The sequence below is a fragment of the Vitis riparia genome, chromosome 13 (assembly GCF_004353265.1).
Source record: "Vitis riparia cultivar Riparia Gloire de Montpellier isolate 1030 chromosome 13, EGFV_Vit.rip_1.0, whole genome shotgun sequence".
Taxonomy (NCBI): Eukaryota; Viridiplantae; Streptophyta; class Magnoliopsida; order Vitales; family Vitaceae; genus Vitis; species Vitis riparia.
The window spans coordinates 12859810-12886199 of record NC_048443.1 but is presented as its reverse complement, the minus strand read 5'-3'; the positions used below and the strand labels follow the sequence as shown (position 1 = coordinate 12886199).

The 26390-nt window shown below is 35.2% G+C and overlaps 1 protein-coding gene across 1 annotated transcript; it reads left to right on the top strand.

Annotated features, from left to right (window-relative positions):
• The first annotated feature begins 1656 nt into the window (after positions 1–1656).
• On the top strand, positions 1657–26112 carry LOC117928140 (ABSCISIC ACID-INSENSITIVE 5-like protein 2). Its single transcript, XM_034848007.1, has 4 exons — positions 1657–1785; positions 2128–3157; positions 3272–3343; positions 25219–26112. Exons 2-4 carry the CDS (start codon positions 2321–2323, stop codon positions 25297–25299), a joined length of 990 nt encoding a protein of 329 aa, XP_034703898.1. The 5' UTR covers positions 1657–1785; positions 2128–2320; the 3' UTR covers positions 25300–26112.
• The last annotated feature ends 278 nt before the right edge of the window (positions 26113–26390 follow it).

The window sequence follows — 26390 nt, the reverse complement described above, 5'->3', positions numbered from 1 at the left end:
TATGTGTAATGTGTTGAAGGGAGCACAATCAAGTAAAAATGTAAAACGTGGATATTAAAATAAGACAAAGGCCAAAGGGCATGAGCTGGGGCACTGCCGCGTGGTCCTCATGTGACAAGCACTTGAGTGCCCACCACGTGGCACATGCCTTGGGACAACACTGCCTTCTCTTCTCCACCTTGGTCTCTCCGCCTTCCCGAGTCCCGCCCCCCCCTTCCCCCTTCTCTCTCTTCCGCCTTTTTCACATTTTCCCGTCTCCAATTCATCATCCAACTTGATGCTCCAAATACACTTCACCTTTCCCCAACCCTACCCTACCCTACCCTAACCCTCTGTTTTTTCAATGAAAAATAAATGAACATTTTGTTACTACATTTTTATAAAAACAAATGAATCCAATTAATTTTTATTTTGTCTTTTTACTTTATTCCACTTATGTGTAATCAAATATAATATAACATATGAATCTTTATTCAATAAAACTGGAAATGTATTTGACGTGGATATATAAATTTAGTATTATTATTATTTTTTAAATATAATAAAGAATGATAAAGATTCAAGTGATATAAGCAAACAAAAATGATTATTAAGATAAGCTTGAAAAAAGCAAACAAAAACTATTAATAAAATTAATCATGCCCATTTGGATAGTCAAAATGTAAGTGACACCGTACACCTAAGACAACAAAAATACTAGTGTATTACTCACCTTTAGTTGAAATACATCGGAGCCACTATTGTTATGATGTCTCATTAAACAATAATTCCATATTTTTTTTATTCAACAATATTTTTATTGGTTTTGAGTCGATATGTTAAATTAATAATTTAATAAATATGTAAAATTGTACATTTTAGAAAAACTTATGTAATTTCATATTACACCCGCCCGCTTAAACATGTTATATTTTTGGAAAAATAGGCAAATTTTTATGAATTTTCCTTATTTAAACAAAATATATGAAAAATAGTTAGTTCATAAAATCAAATATTTAATTTGCTTAATTATGATAAAAGTGATATTAAATATATTTAAAAAAAAACCCTTGATAAATTAATAAAATATAAAAATATTATTAAAAATATTTTTTTATACTCAAATACTATAATTTTATAAAAACATTTTTAATAAAATTATTATTAATAAAGATCAATAAAGGCTACATTGAGATATTTAGGGTGATTTTAATATGATAGAATGTAATACGATAAGATAGAATGTAATAGAAACAAGTACGATTACCTAATCTTAAATAGTAAATGAAAAACCCATTTAGCAAAATGGCTCCCAATCTATGAATCCATAATATTTATTTATTTTAATTGAAATGCACAAAATTGATTGAATGTCTTTTTCAGCGGAAGAAAAGGTAGATGGGACAAATTTAGTGAGAGTAGCATATGATTTTAAGTCGAGTAATGAAAAGAATAAAAAAGAAGGGATAGAAATATCTAAAGTAGGAGAATTGGACAAAAATCTGGTCAGTTGGGGATGGGACCGTGTGGAAGGTCGCAAACATACAATATATCATATTATAAACGTAATATAAAAATAAAAAACGGCTAAAAAAGAATTCCACCAATTAAATTGAGTCGTGGGAGACATTTGCCCTTTTCCTTACATATATATATATAAAAAAAATGCACTTGGTTTTGTGTTTGTCCCCCTCCAAACCTCCAACCCTCTAAAATGCCTGCTGATTTCGCCTGAGCACAAGAACTTCCTCACCCTAAACCTCGAATCCTTTCACTTTTTTTTAGATCCAAACAGCACTATGTCAAGTAAGTACCACTGATTTTTCTTTTCCATTTTTTCTTTGTGATTTTATTTATTCTGGTTTCCTTGTTTTTGATCTTTGCGTCAGAAAATGTACTCCTTTTTTCTAAGTTCCTGTTCGTTTATCTGGAAATGAGTTTTTTCTATTCTTATGATTGATTTTTTGTTTTCCCTTTTATTTTATTTTGGGCTTGGGACTTTGATGGGCATTGGGGTTGGGTTTTAGGGCTTGAAAATTGCTTGTGGTTATGCCATGTGGATGTTGCATGCGAAAGATTTGTGCTTTTTGATCCTCGGTGACGTTTTTTGTTGAATGCTCTGTTGACGTTTTGGTTTCATTTGAACAGGGGAGGATTGAAAATGGATTGATGGGTTTTATTCATTTGTTGGGTTTTTGGGGTTTGTGGATTGGTGGTTGAGGTGGGATCTTTTGGCACATTCTAGGGTTTGTGCTGTTCTTTCTGTTCATAGATAGGGATTTTAGGGTTTTGAGATTGGGATTTTGGAAGTTGAATTGATGAATTAGGTGGAGGTTGTTGAATGGGGATTCAGACTATGGGGTCTCAAGGTGGTGGTGGTGGCGGCGGCGGCGGCGGTGGTACTGGTAATGGTAAACAATCTCAATTTCAGCCATTGGCACGGCAAAACTCAATGTATAGTTTAACACTTGATGAGGTTCAAAATCAGTTAGGAGACTTGGGGAAACCGCTGACTAGTATGAACCTTGATGAGCTTCTCAAGAATGTGTGGACGGTTGAGGCTAATAATTCTGTGGGTATGGATGCTGAGGGTGCAGGTTTGAGTAACCAATCTGCTCTGCAACGAGAGCCTAGCCTGTCATTGACAGGTGCTCTTAGCAAGAAGACAGTTGATGAGGTCTGGCGAGATATACAAGGGCATGGCAAGAACAGTGAAGAGAAGAAATCTCGGGAGAGGCAGCCTACTTTGGGGGAGATGACTTTGGAGGATTTCCTGGTAAAGGCGGGAGTTGTCGCTGAACCATCAGATAAAAAGATTGCTGGTACTGTTATTGGGGTTGATCCTAATGTAGGGCCACAATTCCCACAGCAGGGTCAGTGGATGCAGTACCCACAACCACAATTTCCGCATCCACAACAGAATATGATAGGGGTTTATATGCCAGGCCAGCCAATGCCGCAGCCACTACCCATGGGACCTAGCTCTGTCATGGATGTGACATATCCTGACAACCAAGTGGCCTTATCTTCTCCATTGATGGGGGCTTTATCAGATACACAGGCACCCGGGAGGAAAAGAGTTTCCCAAGAGGATATGATTGAGAAAACTGTTGAGAGGAGACAGAAGAGGATGATCAAGAATCGGGAATCTGCTGCCCGTTCAAGGGCCAGGAAGCAGGTTGGCTGTCAGTTTTCTGTTTTTCTGAACTCCACCGCACTGTTATTTAGTTTTTTCATTTCATTTCTTCTTTTGTTTTGCATTCTTAATAAGCTTAGAGTTGATGATGAACAGGCTTACACAAATGAACTGGAGAACAAAGTTTCACGTCTGGAAGAGGAAAATGAAAGGCTAAGGAAACGAAAGGTATGTATTTTCTTCTAAAATACTATTTCCCCTTTATTTCTTTAATTCATTTTCTTGAACATTCCTAAGTTCTTTCTGAATTGATGAAAGAAATTGAAGCCGGTAAGATATAATCCAAACTGTCAGTTTTTTGTTATTTTTTTTCCTTCCCGTTGTCAAGTGGATAACAATAACATATATGCATTATGATTCAATACCAAATTCGTTTTAACCAGAGATAGCTGTTATACATGCTAATTTAGCAGACATTTCATCTAATTAAGTACCAGCAGTTGAACGCTTTCTGCAAACTCAAACAATTATTCGAATCTGTAGGAGGCATAGGGCTCTTGTTTGCTTGTTGTTGTTAAACTCTACAGATTCTAAAGCTTTATGGGATGATCATTTGAATGAAATTTGTTGGATTGATATGCTAATTTGGTCATGGCTATTTCTCTTGCAAACAATCAAAAACTTAGATATGGTTGGGTAGATAGATGGAGGGTAGGAAAGATGTTTCTTAAAATTATTTCCTTTTCCTGTTGGTTTGGAAGGAAATAGGAAATGGAAAGAATCTGGACTCTTGAAAATTTAGTAGATTTTTCTGTTTCTCATTCGAACATTGTTTCCATAGAAAGGTTGGTTTTCAATGAAAATTTGTTAGGCCCTTAAGGCCTGACTCAAGTGGTAAAGGGATGGAGAGGGTTTGTGGGAGGCTCCGAGTTGAAGTCCCAATGGGGACAAATATTTATCTATCGAAAAAAAATAAATGAAGTTTTATTAGATCTAATTTCCTTAATTTTATACATTCATGCTACTTGCATCTGTTGAGAATGCCTTCATGCTGACATTTGCTTGTGATATCAGTTAATGGTTCATAAATGTCCTTTCAGATTTCTTTTGCATTTTTTTTTATTTTGTTAATAGGATATTCTTAAATGTGTTTCTCTGTTTTATTGCTGTATTATCTTGTTGCCTGATTTCTTATGTCGGTATCATTCAGATTGTTGCTGTAAATGTGCAGTCTTCTGGTTATTGGTTTCTGAACTATTACTGTCAACTATGAACATGCAGATGATAAACAACAGAGTTTATAATGGTGAATTAGTGGAAGTGTAGAAGCACCTGTTGTTAGACTTAGATAATTTTGACATGAATCCTTTTGGAAGCCAAAATGTCTATTTTGAGTTTTGGGAGGGATTCTCCCTTCTTATCTTTGCAGTCTACACATGCTAAATGAAATTTTTACCCAGTTTAGGTACAATCCATCTTTTGAGGCCTGACATAGATACAAAGATTTGAGTCAGTTGGATATCTGGTAACATGATCTGTGATCTTTTGAATTATAAAAACCCAATGCCAACTCAATCTAAATGAATAGTAAAATACTCATTAATGTGATAATTTGAAGCAACAAGAACCCTAGAAGATGCCTATAGTAAAATATATAAATGAAACTCAAAACAAAAATTATAAAATTGACCTTGGAATCAATGACATTTGACTAGTTTAGGGTCTAATGGGTTTGATCCACCACCTCCTTTTATTTCCTCCCTTCCATGGGTATATCAGTTTATCACTGTTCCCATGCTTTTCATTATCTCATTCTTCAGCTTTTTCCACGGCTTCATCCATCATTTGATAAAGAACCACTGTGATTTGCAATTTTGCATCTGATGGACATATAATTGCTATTTGGATGATAGCAAACTGCATTTGATGGGTAATTTGACGTGTGCATAAATATATATATATATTTATTTATATATTCTGCTGTAGGATAATTCTTGTAAGTTCTGACATTAGGGCCTTCTTTTTCTTTCCACACAAAATCGATATCACATGATGGAAAAAATAGCATGCGATGGTTGATTAATATCTAATGAGCGTGTACGCCCAGTTTACAGGACAAATCTTCAAGAAATATGAGCTTCTTTATTATGCCTAAGGGTATGAATATTGTATTTCTATTTAATCAAAAGGTAAGATATATACTTGAATAGATGTATGCTATATCATTTTATTGTGTGTAGATAGTTGTATGCCTGTAGAAACCTTTCTTAATGAGAAAAGAAACGAAAATTGGTTACATAATAATTATATTAATTAATAAAATTGCAGGTTGTTGACTGCATATGATTTCTTTCCATCAGTCAATGAGAAAGGTGTTCCCATAATTGATCTTCATTACTCACAATGCTTTTAATAGTGCCAAAAGAGGAAATAAAATTTTAATGTTGGGAATACAGGATTAGACTATACTTGGTGGTGTCTCCAACAGATCAGCATTAGGCTTTAATTGGCAAAGAATTTTGCAAGGCCTTAGTTAGAAAGTTTTTAATTGTGGTACATGCATTACTGGTAGAAATTCTTTCTCAATTAGGTATGGCTTCATTACTGATGTCAAATTATCCAAAGAGATAAATCTGCCCCTACTTTGGGTTATCCTTTGTACCTCATCCTACCATAGTTGTAAAAGTGGCTGGAGGCCTAGGTGATGGCCCTATTGTTTTCCAATGATTCTACTTAGGAGCACAACTTTTGGTCATATGGATGACCAAGTTGACTTGCCAAAACTTAGAAATTATGATGGTCTATAAGACATGGAATGTAAGAAAATAACATGGAAATTAACTTATTTTAACAATTGTAGCATTATTAGGAGCCATTAAATATTGTTTCATTTTCTTACTTTTAGTGGTTCTACTGGTTTTGAGGATGGATTTAATCTTAGTGGGTCACTACATCGATTACAACATGTTTAAAGGCTTTTGTGGGTTTTAAAAGCCTATAAATTATGTTTATATGCAGAATGGAGTGTCATTTCCAGAGAATAAAAGATTAAAAAATAAAATAAAATTGGAAGAGACCCTCTCTCTCTCTCTCTTTCTCTGATGAGGAAAATAGAACATTATTCTAAAGAATGGAAAAAGTTTATTTGGACTTGGAATACTATTTGGTGGTGAATGGAACAATTTGAAGGTAATTTTAAGGTTGTAGAAGGCATATGTAAAGTAGCAATATGCTCTCTGAAACAACACATTCACTGCTAACTGTGGAAAAGTTGAGAAGAAAATCTTATTATTCTAAACTGCATCTGGTTATATACAAAATGGATAAGCCCTAGGAGTGTTATCTAAAACTAAGACTATCATAAACCAAATCCCTGTAAATCAGTAAACTAAATCCCTATATATCAGGGATCAAATTCCAAAAAATTAGGAATTACATTATCTCCCATATTTAAACCTATTTACATAAAATATAAAGTCAAAACCCCATAAGAAATGTGTTTCTCCACACTCCCCCTCGAGCTGGTGAGTGAATATCATGCATTGCCTTCTTGTCAATTATTGCTTGAAACACAGTATTGTTTAGACCCTTGGTAAACACATTTGCTAGTTGATTGGTTGAGGGTCTTGTACGGTGTGCAGATAAGACCACTCCAATTTTTCTTTGATAAAGTGTTTGTCTACCTCCTCATTTTTGATCTGGTCATGTTGCATAGGATTATGTGTAATATTGATCGTTGATTTGTTGTTGCAGTAGAGTTTTAGAGGTGCTTCGCAGTTAATCTTCAGATCTTCTAAAATTATTTTCAGCCATTGTAATTCACAAATCCCAAGTGCCATTGCTCTAAGTTTTGCCTTGACGCTTGACCTTACTACTACATTTTGCTTTTTTCTCCTCCATGTTACTAGGTTTCCACCAAGGAATGTACAATAATCCAATGTTGAGCATCTATCAACCATAAATCTTGTATAATTAACATCCGTATAGGCTTCAAGTGTCAAACTTGTTCCTTTCTTGAATAGAATCTCTTTTTCTGGCTTTCCTTTGAGATAGTGTAGTATTTGGTGAACTGTTTGGAGATGTTCTTCCTTAGGATTGTGCCTAAATTGACTCACCACACTAACAACATTTGAAATAGTAGGTTTTGTGTGTAACAAGTAGATCAATTGACCCACTAATCTTTGATAGTTTCTTGATCCACACTAGCATCGTTATTATTACCACCAAGCTTGTGATTAGTCTCAATAGTCATGTTTGCTGGTTTACAAGCTAACTTCCTAATTTCCTTCAACAAATCTAGTATGTACTAGTGTTGGGATACAAAAATTCCCTGTTGTGACCGTGCCACCTTAATACCCAAGAAGTACTTCAATAGGCCTAGTTCTTTAATTTCAAACTCTTTCATCAACCACTTCCTCAAATTGTTTCTTTCCTTCCCAAAGTTTCCAGTCATAATTATATTGTCCACATAAACTAACAAGGCTGTAATTCCCCTTGAAGCTGAATGTTTGATAAGTAAAGTGTGATCACCTTGACTTTGCGCATCCATTGGTAATCATCACCTTCGCAAATCTCCCAAACCAAGTTTGAGGAGATTGTTTCAAACCATGCAAAACCTTGTTAAGCTTACACATTCATCTACCTTCTAGATTCTTGCCAAATCCAGAAGGAACTTCCATATAGATTTTTTCTTCAAGATCCTCTTGTAAGAAAGCATTCTTGACATGAAATTGTTGCAAATTCCACTCAAAGTTGGCAGCCAAGGATAACAACACCCGAACTGTATTCATCTTAGCTACGGGTGTGAAGGCCTTTAAATAATCTACTCCATAAGTTTGGGTATATCCCTTGGCAACAAGCCTTGCTTTATACCTCTCAATTGATCCATCCGACTTGTATTTTACAGTAAAAACCCACTTACAACCCACCGGATTCTTTCCTTTTGGCAACTCTACTACTCCCATGTTTTATTTTTTTCTATTGCTTCCATCTCAACACTTATGGCTTGTCTCCACTTTTTATTATTTAATGCCTTAGGTAGGGTTTTAGGAATAGTAACAGTGTTTAGTTGGGTAAGGAAGGCTTGATAGGAATGTGACAGTCTATCATAGGATACAAATTGAGCTGATGGGTATAAATGGTGTTTAGTACAATCTTGTGTACCTTTCGTGAGAGCAATGGGTAGATCAAGATCATTATTATCAATGGTAGCACAAGAATTATCAAAAGAAGATTCTGGTAAAGCATTGACCTCATTTTCAGAGATTGGTTTCAACTTTCGTATTTGCATAGGTTCAACAACAAATTCTTTTCTCCTTGAGTATACCTGTAGTGGTCCAATAGGATTGTGAGTTGCACTTTCCTTAGTCAATAACATGGGATTAGAAGAGGATGCTTCGATAGTGGGCAAAACAAGAGGGTGATTGGGACTGACTATGGGCTTGGATGAGGGAGATTGTGAATTGGAGGGCAAGTCAAGTAAGAATGAATCTTTGTCCTTATCTTCCATGAATGATGTCTCCTCCTGAAGATAAGGACGGGTAGAATAATCCTCTCTTTCAACAAAGGTCACATTGACAGAAACAAAAAGTTTCCTAGAAGGGGGATGGTAACATTTATAACCCTTTTGTGTTGAAGAATATCCTATAAAAATGCATTTAAGAGCATGTGGATTTAACTTTCCCCTGTTATGATCATGAATGTGGACAAATGAGACACAACCAAAGATTCTAGGAGTGAGATTATTTGAGGTATTGAAGTCGGGAAAAACTAAGAAAACACTTGCATAGGACTCTTGAACCCCAAAACTCGAGAAGGTAACCTATTGATGAAGTGGGCAGCTGTAAGCACTACCTCCCCCCAATAGTGTTTAGGAACATTTTTTTGAAATTAGAAGGCACGAGTAACAACAAGAAGATGGCCATTTTTTCTTTTGACAACCCTGTTTTGTTGGGGGTGTACTAATGCAAGATGACTCATGAATAATCCCTTCTTTCGCAAAACAAGGGGACAAAACCTGATTAAAGTAGTCTTGGGCATTATTAGACCTAAACTTCTTTATGCTTACACCAAATTGAGTTTTGATCATGTTATGAAGGTTTGGAAAGGCTCTACTCACATAGGATTTCTGTTTAAGAAGAAAGATCCAAGACACATGAGTACAATAATCAATAAACACAACAAACAAGCTAGCCCCTGAAATATTAGGAACCTTAGATGGCCCCCAAACATCACCATGAATAAGAGAAAAAGGAATAGAGGTTCTTTTATTGCTAATTGGAAAAGAAGCACGATGATGCTTTGCAAGTTCACATACTTCACAATGAAAGCTCTCTACATCCAATTCTTTAGCAATGAAGGAAATAAAACTTTGAGTATATTAAAGGAAGGGTGTCCTAAATGGAGACGATAAAGCCAAATTTTGTCCTTATTTGAGATGGAGCTTTTAGTCAAGAATGGCAAAGGAAATTTGTTCTCAATCCTATTTTGATCACTTGGTACATCAAGATAGTAAAGCCCGTTTTTTTCCTTAGCAAATCCAATCGTCTTCCCTGAACTTTGGTCCTGAAAAACACAATGAGAAGGGAAAAAGACTATACGATAATTCATACATTTGTTAATCTGATGTATGGACACAAGATTAGTTGAAAGTTTGGAACATGAAAGACATTCTCTAATGTAAGAGACGAATTTATATGAATTTTTCCTTGATCAGCTACTGTTGTCAAAGAGCCATCTGCTATGGAAATTTTCTTGTTACTTGGGCAAGGTGTGTAGGAGCTGAATTTCAAAGCAGAGTGGTCATATGGTCCATGGCATCTGAATCAATGACCCAGGAATTTGAAAGAGGAGAGTTTGAGACATTGAATGCATGAGAAACAAACCTCTTACCTGAAAGTGCTAAGGAGCAAGCACCAGAGGGTTTTTCTAATGATTCTAACAATCTTTTCAGCCTCTCAATATCCTCCTTGAACTTTCCATCTATTGGGGTCTCATTCTCATCGTTTGGTGGATTGCTATTGGTGAGATTTGCCTGTCCTTGAACTTTTTGCTGCTGTCCGCTGTTACGTCTCCATCCCCTATTATTATTGTTGAAGTTTAGTGTTCTTCCGTGCAACTTCCAGCACATATCCTTGGTGTGCCCAGGTTTCTTGTAGTAATTGCACCACCTGAATGAATCTGGTCGTTTGTTTGCAGCATTCAGCTGATTTTCTGCAACAACATTCTTCATATTTCCAGCATTTGACAACATATCTGAGCTTTCTACCATAGGTGTTTCATTCATCATTACACCTCTTCTTCCTTCCTCTGCCCAAATTATGGAAATAGTTTCATTTAGAGATGGTAGGTCCTCTTTTCCTATGACCTGAACCTGAACTTGAACTTGATCAAACTCCAGATTTAGACCAGCAAGGAATTCGAAAATTCGTTCTTTCTCAACAAATCTTTTCAATATGGCAGCATCCTCACTATCCTTCATTTGAATGCATTGATAATGATCCATCTCTTACCACAAAATTTTCAGGAGATTGTCATATTCAGTCACAAATCGCTCACCTTGTTTGGTGGCTGAAATCTGTCTTTATCTCAATTATCTGTGCTACATCACGTAACTTTGAGTAAGTCTGTCTCAGGTAGCATCAAATTCCTTTAGCCGTGGACAAAAACATGAAAGTGCTACTAATCTCAGGTAGCATCAAATTCCAAAGCCATGACATAATCATGGAGTCTTCCTCATCCCAAATCTGAAAGTTGGAATCACTTTGCTCTGGTCCCGTACCCAACAAGTGATTCATTTTTCTTTTCCCCTTCAAGAATGTCTTCACAATTTGTGACCACTGCAAATAATTCTTCCAATTCAATCAATATGTGGTGTGAATGCTTTGAAGCTCCCCATTGGACTGATTTGGCAGCCCTTCAATTGGTTGTACTGCAGGAATGTTGGTGGCTTCAAATGTCTTGGACATGGTGGATTTTTTCTTTTTCTTTTGAATTGAAGGAGCAAAGAACTAGAAACTTTGATTGAATAAGGGGCAAAGAACCAGAAACTTGGATAAAGAAGACTGCTAGGTCTTAAGAAGAAAACCAGGTTGACAAAGGACAAAGGAACGTGAATTCTGGGAGCCTAAGGCTTTGATATCATATGGAAAAGTTGAGAAGAAAATCTTATTATTCTAAACACAATACTCATCTGGTTATATATAAAAAGGATAAGCCCTAGGAGTGTTATATAAAACTAAAACTACCCTAAACCAAATCCCTATAAATCAGTAAACTAATCCCTATGAATCAGGGATTAAATCACAAAAAATCAGGAATTACATTGTTCCCAGTTTAAACCTATTTACATAAAATGCAAAGTCAAAACCCCGTAAGAAATGTGTTTCTTTGTCTTCATGGTCTTCAAGAGCTTGAGGCAAGGTGATTCAAGATTCTATTGGTTCATAGCGGTTCTAGGAGAGGAAAATGTCAATTTTGACTCTGCTGGCCAACCTCTTGATGTAATTTTTTCTGCATGTTAGTGGTAAGTATTTGAACCATTGGGGTTAGTACTGGAGAGAATGGCATTTGATGATATAGTGAGTGCAATGGTGGAAGACTGGTTGGAAAACTAACTACAACAAACTTCTAAAGTAGGCAGCATAATGTGTTTATATTCATTTGAGTTTCAAGTTTGAACAGTGAACTGGATTGCATTTCTGATGTGGTCATATCTCAGTCTTGCTGCAATAAGTGATGGCTTTAGTTAAGAAAAGTTGTCCTGACCTAAGTATATGACCTTTGTCCTTTTTTTTTTTTAATCTCTTTTTCTGATGAGTAATGGTATGATTTTATGTACAAGCACCAAAGAAACAACAAAAGAAGGTGCCAAGGAACCACCAAAACGGGAGAGCAAAAAACAAGTCTCTCCCTTAATGAGGACCTAACCAATCAATGAAATCAATTAAAGACATTGTGTCTTCACCTATGGATAACTTTATAAACCTATAAAAATAAAACCTATGTATAACTTTATAAAGAGATTACTAAGGAAAGAACTCTTTAGATAATAGACAAACTACTCCTTATTCTATAATGACCTATGATTTTGTTGGAATCCAATTATTGTTTCATGGAGTTTATTTGATTTATTCATGATTTTGTGCATATTTAAATTAGTTGACTAAAAAAATAAGGAAGTTGTTTGATCAAAGGCTAAAAAATTTATTCCGTAACAATTTCTATGTGTGGGTCAAAGTGTATATAGGAGGAGGGTATACGCATTTGATTGATTTCATAGATTGGCTGGGTTGCGGTTGAGGGAGGGAGTATTTTTTGTTCCCTATTTTTTATTTTTTGCTTGGTGCTCTTAGTATATGAACTATGTACTCTTGTGTGTTTTTTGGTGTTTTTATTAACACAATCTCTTACTTATCCAAAAAAAGAAAGGAAGTAATAATTTAAAGGATTTGTAGGAAGAATTTTAGGAATAGGTTAGTTGTCTTATTCTGTTTTCATTTATTGTACAAGTTTGAAAGTTGTATATATATATATATTTGTACTAATTTTTCAATGAGTGAATGAGAAGATTTCTTATTTTCCAATGTATTTTTATTTTCCAACATGGTATCAAAGCTGAAAAAAGGTTTCTGGCAATTTTTTCTTCTTCTTGGCCTTTTTTGCCTATTATATTTGCAACCTTCTATTGCCATCAACCCTTATTTATCCCTACTTCTGCCTTAGTTTTCTTCTACCAATGGCGGAAGAAACTTCTGTTGGAATCTTCTTGAACCAGCCCAAGACAACAACCCATTTTGATAATCCCACACTTAAGATTACAACAAAGAAGCTTAATAGGCATAACTATCTTGAGTGGTCTCAATTTGCAAAACTTTTCCTTAAAAGTAGAGGGAAAATAGGATATTTACATGGTACCATTGAGTTACCAAAACAATTTGATCCATCTTTTGAATCATGGGATGCTGAAAATTCCATGATAGTGTCATGAATGCTGTATTCAATGCAACCAGAAATTGGCAAACCTTTTTTGTTTCTTTCTTCGGCTAAGGAGGTTTGGGATGCTGTGTCACAAAGATACTTGAAGAAATGTGATGCTACTCAGATCTATGAACTAAAGACCCTGATCCATGTCACTGAGCAGAAAGGTCTCTCAATGACGACCTACTACAACACATTGAAGGTCTTGTGGCAAGAGTTGGATCTCTATCAACATATTGAAATGGAATCCACAGCAAATGCAACAAGGCTAGCTGAGATGATTAAACAAGATCGAATCTTTTAGTTTTTGGCTGGATTAAAACCACAATTGGATCAGGTAAGAGGTCAAATACTTGGATAATATCATCTTCCATCTTTACGTGAAGTTTATTCCTATTGAGCGCATTGAAGAGTCTAGAAGGACTGTCATGATGGAACCAACTCCATAAGAAAATTCAACACTCAATACAACTTAGGACAACAATCCAAGACTTTAAAAAGGGGGAGAAACTGAGACTAAATGGTGTGATCATTGGAATAAGCCAAGACACACTAGAGGGACTTGTTGAAAATTGCATGGAAAGCCACAATCAATGGCCAAGGATAGACACAAGGGCAACAAGCAGTTCAAAAACAACAAAGGATTTCAGTGTGAGACAATTAATGTACTATCAATCAAGACACCAAGTTCAACATCAACCTTAAATACCCTCCCTTTCACAAAAGAACAACTAGATTTCTTGTATAAGATTATGGGAAAATCTGAGGTTTCCTCTTTCTCCACTTCTTGTTCTTTTGCACAATCAAGTACTTTTGAAACAACTCTTGGTACTTTAGCCCTTGTATTTTTTATTTAGGGGCAACTGATCTTATGATTGAAGAGTCTAATGTTTCTCTATCCTACATTCCATGTTTTGGTAACCAAAAAGTATAGGTTGCTAATGGATCTTTGACTCCCATTAGTGGTAGAGGCAATGTTTTAGTCTCTCATAATATCACTCTTTCATTTGTTTTGCAAATCCCAAATACGTCTTGTAACTTATTGTCCATCAGTAAATTAACGAAATCTCAAAATTGTTTTGTAACTTTTTTTCCAACTCATTGTGTGTTTTTGGACCTAACTATGGGGAAGATGATTGGAAGTGCTAAAGAGAGAGAGGGTCTTTATTTACTTAGTTATCGAGGAGCAAGGAAGGATTCAAGTTCATCAACTAAAAGGAAACACAAGAAAAGAAAGAGTACTCTGGTTAATGCAAGAAAGATTAGGGCATTTGAATTTTTGCTCTTTGAAAACTTTATACCCTAAATTATATGTCAACTTAGATCCTTCTAAATTCCAATGTGAGGTCTGTGAGTTATTGAAAAACAATCGTATTTCTTATCCTTTGAGCGATAAAATAAGTGAAATTCCTTTTTCTCTCATCCGTATTGATGTTTAGGGCCATTCACAAGTTCCTTGTCATTTATGAGCAAATGGTTCATAAGTTTTATTGATGACTATACTCGAACCACATGGATCTATCTCCTAAAAGAAAAATCCGATGCTATCCTCACCCTTAAGTAGTTCCACAGGCAAAATTACAAGTTGTGAGGTCGGATAATGGAGAGGAATATTTAAAACAAACCCTTGGAAATTGTTTCTTGGGGAATAGGATTATTCATAAATCCTCTTGTGTAGATACTCCTCAACAAAATGGGGAAATCGAAAGGAAGAATCGACATTTGTTGGAGGTAGCTAGAGCCCTAATGTTTGCTAGAAACGTTTCTAAGTTATTTTGGGGAGATGTAGTACTTACAATTGGCTAACTTATCAATAGAATGCCCACAAAAACCTTAAACTCTAAGACTCCAATAGACATCCTAAAATATACCTACCTCATATAAATTGCCTTGGTTCTCTTCCCCCCAAAGTCTTTGGTTGTACTATATTTATCCATTTCCCAAACAAAAATAGATCCAAACTTGATCCCAAAGCCACTAAGTGTAAATTTTTGGGCTATTCTTCCACACAAAAAGGGTATAAGTGCTATTATCCACCTACACAGAGGAAATTTGTCTCTATGGATGTTAGGTTTTTTGAAAATGTTAGGTTTTTTGAAAACCGGCCTGATTACCATAAATGTAATCTTTAGGGGAGAAAATATTGTAGGAAAATTAGTTTTGGATGCTTCCTTTATTTGGAGTCATGCTATTGAACATGGTGATGTAGAGGAGGTGGAGAATGTACGACCAGCAGTGGTAGAAAATGCTGATTTAGACTTGATGGTTCACTCTAGGAGGCCAAGACTACCAATGTAAGAACAAGACCTGATCTCTCTCACACACGACCAATCATCAACTCCAAAATTAGGTATATCTAAGCCTTCTAATCCCTCTCTTCTTAATCATGGTTTTGATATTGATCTTGATATTCCTATGGCTATTTGGAAAGATGTTAGAAGTTATACTAAACATCCTTTGTCAAGCTTTCTATCCTATCGTAGACTTTGCCACCAATATTAAGCCTTTACTGCTCCTTTGTCCTTGGATTGATTTCCTAAAAATGTACAAGAGGCTCTAAGTGATCCTAGGTGGAAGGAGGCTATATACGAGGAAATGAAAACCTTGTATAAGAATGAAACATGTGATATTGTTGATTTGTCCAAAGAAAAAAATTCAGTGGGATGTAAGTGGGTGTTCACTGTTTAATACAAAGCTGATCATTCAATTGAGAGGTATAAAGCTAGGTTAGTAGCAAAGGGATACACACAAACCTATGGAATTGACTACTAAAAAACTTTTGCACCCATGACAAATATGAATTCCATTAGGGCTCTTTTTTCCTTAGCAGCAAATTTTGATTGGCCTCTACAATAATTTGATATAAAAAAGGAATTTTTGCGTTGGAACTTGGAAGAAGTATTTATGGATTTGCCTTTTGCTTTTGAAGGAAAAATTTAATAGTGGAAAGGTGTGTAGATTGAAAAAATCATTGTATGGTTTGAAGCAGTCTCCTCAAGCTTGGTTTGAGAGATTCACTAAGTCTCTTCTCAAATTTGGCCAATGTTTTTAAAGGCGTTAGTGAGGCGTCTTTAGGGCGCTCCTCAGAGCGAAGCATTCCAAAAATGCGTTGAAGCATTTAAAAAAAACTAGACTCAGAAAAGGCATGCGCCTCTAGAGTCCAAGTGTACCTAAGGCGCACTTCCAGCTTGCCTTCAATGCATCGGAGCATGAGGCTTAAACCTTCTACGTGTTGTAGAGATGGCTGGACCAATAAATAAATCCATTTAAAAGAAAAAAAAATGATGTCTTTCAACCTAAAACAACCCATGGAGAATGAAGTCTTAGGACGCTTTAGGGGTGGGGGTGGGGGACGAGACTTAACTTTAACTCTGATCTTATTGTCGACGACCACATCTCAAGCTTCTCAAAACCATTGAAAACGGCTCACTTCAGCCAAGGTAGCTTCAACATCTTCACTTTGCCTCCAACAAGATCTCTCACTTTCCCTTTTGTTTTTTATCAACATTAAAAACATGTTTTTATAAAAATACTCTTGTTTTTTTTTTCCCCTTTTTAATGATGAAAGCTCTCGAATTAGATAAAATTAAGATAATAGATAATTGATTTTTATTTTGCCATTTTACGTAGATGAAATTAGATAATTGATTTTATTTTAAAATTAGATGATTGATTTTATTTTACAATTAGATAATTGATAATTGATAATTGATTTTTTCAAATAGTAAAAAAAATTAGTTAATTGATTATATTTTGTTTTTTAAAGCATTTGGTTATCACCAAAGCCAAGGAGATCATGCCCTTTTCATCCAACAATCACTAGAAAAAAGGATTATTACACTTGTTGTTTATGTGGATGACATAATTTGTCATTGGAGATGATGTAGAATCTTAAGGGAAAGTTGGCAAAAGAATTCGAAATTAAAGATCTTGGAAATCTGAGATATTTTCTTGGCATTGAGGTGGCAAGATCAAAAAGGGGAATTTATGTTACTCAAAGGAAATATATCCTTGATTTGCTAAATGAAATTATGATGCTAGGATGCAAACCTATGGGTACACCTATTGATCAAAATCATCAATTAGGCACTATCATTGAAGGAATACTAGTTGGCAAAGGGAGGTATCAAAGAAAGACTTGTTGGGAGATTAATTTATTTGTCCCACACAAGATCAAATAGAGCATATGCTGTTAGTATGGTAAGTCAGTTTATGCACTCCCCCTTAGAATTTCATATGGATGCAATTTTAAGAATCTTGAGGCATGTGAAGTCAACTCCAGGAAAAGGTTTATTGTTCTCAAAGAACAATCACCTTAGAGTTGATACTTATGTAGATGCAGATTGGGCAGGTTCTATCATTGAAAGGAGATCTACTTAGGGTACTATACTTTTGTGCGAGGCAACTTGGTTACTTAGTGAAGCAAAAAGCAACAAGTAGTTGCTCAATCTAGTGCTGAAGTTGAGTTTCAAGCTATGAACCTTGGCATTTGTGAACCCATGTGATTAAAGGGTCTATTGAGGGAACTACAAGTGAATCTTGAGAATCCAATGGAATCATATTCTGACGAATGCTGCAATAAACATTGCTCACAACTCAATACGATATGATATGACTAAATATGTTGAGATTGATAGACGTTTCATCAAGGAAAAGATTGATAGTGAATTGATTTGCACTTCGTTTGTTGCATCCAAACTACAACTACCTGATGTCTTCACAAATGGAGTTCAAAATCCTACATTCAACTCTATGGTTGGCAAGCTAGGAATGGAAGATTTCTTTGAACCAACTTGAGGGGCAGTGTTGGAGTCCGATAATTGTTCCTAATTTCATGAAGTTCATTTGATTTATTCCTGATTTTGTGCATATTTAAATTAGTTGATTGTGTAAATTAGGGAAGTTGTAATTTAGAGGATGTATAGGAAGAATTTTAGGAGTAGGTAAGATGTTTTGTTTTGTTTTCATTTATTGTACAAGTTTAAAAGTTATATATATTTGTACTAATTTTTCAACGAGTAAATAAGAAGATTTCTTTTTTTTCAATAGATTTCTCTCTTCCCAAATTATCCAAAAGATGCATAAAGGAGCAGCTCTCCACACTTTCTTATAGATTTTAGTGACGAAGGATCCATGCCATCCTAACAAAGCCTCTCTCACAGTGGCTGGCAGCATCCAAAGAACATCAAACAAAAGCAATTGCTAAAGAACCCTTGGCCTTTCTTTGTCTTATTAGTGATATTGTTGACATATTCAGATCCTACGTAGTGGATCCAAGGGATTATAACCATTCAATACCTAATATAATATTTCATCTGAAGAATAAAAAATAGTAATTGGCTTGATAGAAAATCATTAATACTTAATTTGACTCTGTTACAACGGCCTGTGTAGATATAACTCCCACTAGCTACTAGTTGGATTTGTCAATTTGTCAAGGCATGAAGAAGTATGATTGTGTTAGTGGTTCTAATTTGGCCCTCCTTATTATGAGACCATCTTTGCCATTGTCTACCCAATTGCCTTCAAGCAATAAGAGTTTTGTGCTTTAAAATTGATATTCAAGCTAAGTGCATGTTGTCACAATTAAATAGTAAATCTTGGCATGTTTGTCATTTGTCTTTGATAGGAGTTAGTAGCTTGATTGGATAGGAGAAAACTAGGTTAGTAGTGGCAAGTGGTTCAGTTTGGATGGTGTATATATATATATATATATATATATAAAGAGAGAGAGAGAGAGAGAGAGAGAGAGAGAGATCCACTTGTAGTATTTTAAAATGGTAAGTATAAGAATGGGCAATGCTTCAAGGATGTACAAGAAATGTTACAAAGTAACCAAGTGTTAAGCCTTGCTAGGGGGAAGAAATACGAATAAGAGAAATTCAGCACACTCAAGGGGGAAGCAAGTCACTAACAAAGGAGGCTAAAGGCATAACTTCTTTTTTAGCTAACTAGTCTACAACTTGGTTGGTTGAACGAAGAACCTAAGAGAGGGAATAACCTAACTCACTGACAACATCTAAGATCTTGCACATTCAATTGTCAAACTTCTATGGATCTCTTTCGTTATTAATGACCTAAGATATGACAGTAGCAGAATCTCTCTCTACAGTTATGTTAGAGAGACCTAAAGCTTTTGCCCATGGCAATGTCAAAATCTCTACCTCAATAGTCAATCCTACACTTGCCTACATAGAGAAAGCTCTCAACACTATGTCAAAATAATCTCTAATTGAGCCCCCAATACCCCATCTAACCAGGGTTACCTAAAGAACATCCATCAAAGTTTTAACTTTATTGACTTTATTGAACCTAGTGGGGTGGGGGACCAACCAATCATAAGTTTCTTCATCGACTTGTTTGAGAAGCAAACATTTTTCCAATCCAACACTAAAAGAAACAAAGGAATATCTATAAAAGGTTTTGTGAATGAGGCTCGATGAGAAGAAAAAAAGTAGATCAAGTTCCAAATAGATGGAATATATTCTCTAAATTTAATTTTTAATGTGCTTGTTCATGCTAAGGAGCATTTAAACTAAGGTTGTAATTTGCTCAACCCAACCTGATCTTTAACCTGAGATGCTCAATTTAAGCACAATCCCACTTCAACTTTCTAAGTTTAGGTTGAGTTGGTTGAATTAGACTTAGATTGGTTGGATTGATTGAGTTTTATGATTCAAAATCCATTACAATGTTTTTTTATTGTTTATTTTTTAAAAAAGAAAATTCTATATATTTGTACTAAAATTTAAATAGTAAATGGAATTTTTTTTCAGATAATAAAAAGTAAATGTCTTTCTTGAAAAAATAAAATGGTAGATGGAATATGGAAGTACTTATGGCAGAAAGGGCCAATTTGGTCTTTCACAATAAAGTGACAAAAGGAACTGCCATGAATTGACTTGTTAATAAATTGATAGATCACTTAAGAATGGCATATACATCACAAGTCCTGGATCAAGTAAAGACTTTGAGTTTCTAGCAAGTCATTGCTACATCCATTTCATTAGGAATTAATGATCTTGTAAACCATACCTTCTAAGGGATGGCTAGTCCCCTAGAAGGTTATAATAATTAAATATCTTTGCTTAAAAATCTAAAAAGAAAATAAATAAAATGAATGTTATTATATAGAATAATATAAATCATAAATGTTATAAAATAATTAGCTCAGATTTGGTTTAGACTTTGGGTTGTCTGATCCGTGGTCTAAGCCCAACATAAATTGAGTTTGGATTGAAAAAGCTTCATCAAAGCCCAACCCAAGTATTAAAAATGGTTGTCCAAACCCATGTAAAAGTGGGTTGGGTTTGGGTCAACCCACTCAAGTTACAACCCTATCCCATGTATATCATCTTGCAGAGATGTAACAGAAATTGCTTGTCTGAGGAATGATGGGGAATAAGTTGAACATGGGTACGTATCTTAGCTTTCAGGGCACTGATGTAGCTACCTATACGAGACTGTTTGGATTGTCTTCTTATGCAGTAAGCTAATTGTTCAAATTAAGGTTAGTAATCCTTCATGATTAGACTAGATGAACGGCTTCTTTCTTGTGCTATGGCTTTGATTCCCCTTGCCCAAGCCTGCCTCCCTCCCTCAAACCTTCCTTCATTCAATGCTTGACAGGAGGCTGCTTGTTCTGTTTGGAAGGTATAAGTTTAAGTTTGTTGGTTGTGTGTAGGAAACTCGTTACAAATGAGGATTGGTCACATTTTAAGAAACCAATATGGTGAAGTTGTTAAGGGTTTCTCCAAGCTGGTAGGGCTTAGGTTAGCCATTGAGGCTGAGATAATGACTTGCTTACTTGTGTTAATAGCATAAACTGTAGATCAACTCTTTTTTTTAGTTGGTTCAAAGAAAGTGAAAAAATCAAAGTGTCTTTTTCTTAAATTTTATTTTTAGGAGATATAAGGTATATCAATAGAGAGGGGAAAAGTACAAGCAAGGAAGGGGGGATCCTTCTAGAAGCACAAAATGGAAAAGGAAAAGCATAGAAAGCATAAAAAGCACAAATATTGTTAAAAAAAAGATAAAGGGCCGATAAGCTCCATGAGGGTAGAGAGAATTGTTTGGTTGTTTGTAGGGGGAGGGAAGGTAGAAAGTTTACTTTTCTTTGATAAATTGCTGTTGTAAACCAATTTTTCCTTTTTCTGGAAAGTTTGATGTGAAGTTTGCTTTTTCTTTTCTTTGCGGAAAACAGTCTGGAAAATGATTCTTGGTTGTAGCCAACTTATGATAAGAGGTAGAATTCTTGTAATTGGTGCTGCTTGTGTAAACAAAAGGAGTCAGCTTACCATACTCTCATTTGTCTACAGTGTGCATAACATATGGTTTTTTTAGTTTTTGTTCTTTATTTTTTATTTTAATTTCCCATTTTTGGGAGTTTAGTTGGCTTTGCCTTAGGAACATTCTAGTTAGCTAGCATGATAGGTCTCTTTGGCAAGAGGAAAAACTTGATTTGGACAATGGCCTTTTTGTACTTATTCAGGTGCTTATGGATGGGACAGATTGAAGAAGTTTTGAAGCTTTGGAGTGTTTAATGCTTGTTCTAAAAATTTATCTCCTAAAATCTTTAATCATTGGATTTTTTGAAGATTGGGAATCCATCCTTAAACTTTATTGAAAAGTTGGGGAGGGTTTAAGGCTTTGTAGCACTTGTGATTTTATATAATTATTACTATTATATTTGCCTCCCTAGATTTCCAAGGGAAGGAACAACCCAATTCTCTATAAGAGGGAGCATAAAATCTCCAACAAACTGAAGAAATGAGCAGTTCCCCTTTTTGCAAGTACATTGGATTCCTGGCTAGCTACCATATGCTTCCAAGCAAAGGAATGACAAAATCTCTAGAAAGATCGATGCAACTAATGATATGCCATGGATACCCAAGAAAGACCAATCATAGATTTCCCCTACACAGCAAGGTTGGAGACCCCCATCAAGGGAAAAAAGATATCTTGGTAGGCAACCCACATGACACTTGCCAATAAAAATAACCTCCACTCTCCATGTATAAAAGGCCTTTTAAGATTTGTAGCAAATCATTAGCATTAACCTTGTTATTCATCACTAGCCATGTGAAGTCTCTAACTTTTGAAGGATTCTTAGATGTCCAAATAAACGTGATTTGAGGGAAGTGAATTTAACTAGCACTTACATAGAGGGTGGAAAAGAAGAATTTGTAAAAGAATAAGCCATTTAAGACCAATCCCTACATCTCCTGTCCAGAAAAGACTGGGAGAGGTAAGTTGATGGGGATCAAGAATTTCAAGTTCATTATAGTCCTTAGGGGGTAGGAGGGATTCTTATTCTTATTACATGTTCAGAAAATTTGCTACTTTTTTTTCTCTGTTTACTTTTCTAGATTCCTTATTTAATTTCTATTCCTTTCTCACCCACTTTCTTTCTTTGTTTTTTCCTTCTATCTTCTTATCTAAATTTCCTTGTTACTTATATTGCTTCTGCTGTCCTACATTACAAGTGTTTTGCAAATGCAATAAAAGGCAAGAGAGGTGCAGCAAAGTAACAATTTCTTGGTACTGAGGTTTCTTTGGAAATTTAAAGTTCCATAAAGGGAAATTATGGGAGAAAGAAAAATTGATGGTAATAGAAGCTTCTCATGCCAGATAGGTGGTGTAGACAAGGGTAACAAGACTGCTGGTTATCCATCACATTCCCTCCTAGAAATGAACCTTCAATACACTACCAACAACAAGTACTTGCTAAATGAACTCCTAGTACCTCTCCCATATGGCTTTTCATAGACAAGGATGTGAAGTCCTAACCACAAAGTTAACATTTAATCCAATACTAGTGCAGCTATAAGTCTTTCTAATCACAGGATGCATAATCAATCATGTTTCCCACAGCACCATTAGAACTACTTACAAATAAAGGCTTTACCATACAGTTATCACAAGATGCATAGAGAATCCTCTCAGTCACATGAAAGATAACCTCTCTAATGTTCTCTTCTTGGAACACGGGATACATAAAGAATCACCATGTCTATCTGAAAGATAACCTCTCTAATTTTTTTCTTCTTGGAAGAGGCTCTTCAACCATCTTACGCTAGTTCCAAGATTGGTGACCAACATGATCCCCAGTCTCTTTTTTTACAACCTTTGTGGAGGCATGTAAAGAATCTTAAGATGTCCCCAAAACATAAGATCCTAATATTCGAACCTCCCTTAGTTTTTCAATGGAGCATGTTATTACTGCAAAACATTTTCCTCAACTGTTCATAAGGCTAATTGAGTGGGGCCTAATGTTTCCCAAGCTTGGCTTCTTAAGCAATAGGGTTTGAACTTGGTGTTTGATATGGTTTTATGCTAGATAATGAGTATGATTTGTGCTGTTTACTGGTAGTTTCTTCATTTACTAGCTGTAATTAGATGGTTTTAAATCTTATGAAATGGAGGGTTTATGGATCACTAAGACATTACTGTAAGAAACATTCTTAAATATTGGCATATTGAATGAAACATCAAGTCATATATTCTGACTGTAAACAAGTAGGTATGACAGTTAATGAGTATGAATTCATGCAGCCTTTTGGAATCAGGTGGTTGTGCTGAGATGGCAATAGACCATCTGCCTTGTATTTCTCACTGTCTTGTGCCTTTTCTCAGTATCTTCTTAAAATATGAAAAGTAGAATTCAGTTGTGCATTTATGTACTTAAATGTGTTGTTCTTTATACTTTTAGTGGATACAAGTTCAGGGAGATGCAATGCTGAAATTCCACAATTTAAGATAAAAGTTTTTGTTTGCTTCTTTACAATTATAATTTGTTTGAGTATGACAATGTTTGTAAAGGTACGGATGAAAGCACATTTTTTGTCACCTAGGTATTGCTATGCCTTGTCTTTCCTTGGGAGACAATTATCTTGGCACGACTAGATGCCTTGTAATGGATTTTGTTTTTTTTTAATTTGAAGGTTCATTAAGGGAGGAGGGTTCTCAATGTTAATTAACTAGATTATAATCCTAGGAATAACCTTAAAAACCTTAAGCCGTAGTGCTGCATTTGTACTTACTGCATTGGAATTCAGATTCTCATTGCCCTGTTTTTGGTTAGATATCTTTATTTAATCATCAATTGTGCACTATAATTATTATATGGACTGGAAAAAAATTTTAGAATCAGGTCCTGTGATATGTTTTTATTTGATTGGCCAGCATCAGGCCCCATTATATATGCAGAGGTTCTTTAATCTGAGAGACATGTGGATAGCTTCTTTCTATAGGTAGAAGTAGAACACATATGGAAGAGTATGGGCCCTGGATTATTGGTTTCAGAATCTCAGTTTAGGAAGGAGAAAAAGAAAAAAATGGTTACTGGTTCAGAATTTATTAGACCTAAGGTAGAGTGGGCAATTAGGGAGGATACCTCCCTAGGATTATTAATTTCAGAATCTCCTTTAGAGAAAGGAAGGGAAAAAAACGAGGTTACTGGTTCAGAATTTATTAAACCTAGAGTAGAGTGGGCTGTTTGAGAGGATACCTCTCTATAAGAACATCCTGAATTTAAAATCTTGCTTCTTAAAAATCAACCAGGATACCACTACTGATCCATTCTGGGCAGTCCAGCAGGCAAGTCACTTGATACATCTTAATTCAAATGGATGCAAACTAAGAAGGAAAAATGAGAGTCAATTAATTCGGTCGCCTCACTCGTATCATTTAATTATCAACAAATAGCATATTTTATCTTTCAAAGGAAGACAGTAATGCTTTTTGAAGAGATTGAACTGATAGAAGAGGATTAGGGGATTATTTCAAGTCGAAAAATAGATGGCTCCGAATAGGCAGTCTACAAATGAAGGAATGGCATGAAGACATTCCTTCATTTGGTAAATACAAGAACCTCCAAAAAAAAAAAAAATTTGAATTGGGTAAATCAAATTTGTGTACCTGATATCAACACACTTAAGCATGGAAAAATGACTTCAACTGTGTCATGGCCCACTTCTTGACTGGTGTTCACAAAGCAGTGCTGAATCTTGACAATAAATGTAGGCCATTAGGTATACAATCCATTTTGTATGGTTTTTACATGATTCTCCTCTTTATTTGATAATTAGTTGTATATTTATATGTTATTATTTTATGACTTGCAGGAGCTGGAGAAGATGCTGCCAAGTGCACCACCCCCGGAACCCAAATACCAGCTTCGCAGAACGAGTTCAGCCCCATTCTGACATTATGTACCTATTAGTAGCAGTTTTGTAGATATGATGCATATGGGGTGCTTCTTGTCTAAAGTTTGCTCTAAGTTGCCTTACCTATTTAATTATTAAAAAAAAAAAAAAAAAGGTTTGCTCTAAGGTGGATGGTGGTATAAGGTGCAATCTCTGGGTCTCCTGGGACTAGCCCGGCGATGGTGGCTTCTGGTGGGGATGGTGTTTTCTTCCCCTTGGCTTGAGGTTTCGCCTCTATCTTCATTTATATGGAATGAGTTGAACTAGAAATTCAGATGGGACCATTTTACATTTCCTATTGTCTCTTAAGATTTGCCTCCAAATTCGTAGTTTTGAGTTTCTACAAATGTTTAATATATAGCCTGTTCTCTGTGCCTCTGAACCTCTCAAATCTTTTTGACTTAAAAAAAGTTCATGTGCTCTCGATTCTCCATTTTGCTTGAGGGTGGTGGTGATGAGGATTGGCTAAGATTGTATTCAGTTGAAATTAGATCTTAACTGTTAGCTGCTTCTTCTGAGTTGGGCCTTGTTGGGGGTGTCTAGGTTCTCTCAGGAAGTAGCATGCACCTCTTGTTGGGCGTGAATTTGCATTGAAAAAATCATGGTTGAGAATAAGTGCAGTAGAGCAAAATAAGACATTGTTCTGTTTTCATTTTTCCTAAGGAAGACGCCCATGTGTATTATGAATGGGGACTAGTAGTCGTTTCTTTAAAGTGTGTGTTGTAAGAGTCAATGTGCATCTCTAGCTTCTTATGTAAAAACCTCTGTCGATGGGACGGACCAAAGCAAATGAAAAATATGTTTTTATTTTTATTTTCTCTATTATATTATGTTGTTTATGGTAAATTAATTAAGTACAAGAATTTAAAGGTTTGTTTGGTAATTGTTTTCAAAAACAATTTTAAAGACTAGTTTTTGAAAATTGTTTTAATGTTTTGTAAAATAAAAATTTATATGGAAATTTAAAATGTTTTTAATTTGTTTTTAATATTTTTAAATATGTTTTAAAAATTAATTTTATGTTAATTTTTTTTTTGTATAATTATTTTTTAAAACATCCTTGAAAAGATAAGTGAAAATAATATAGAATA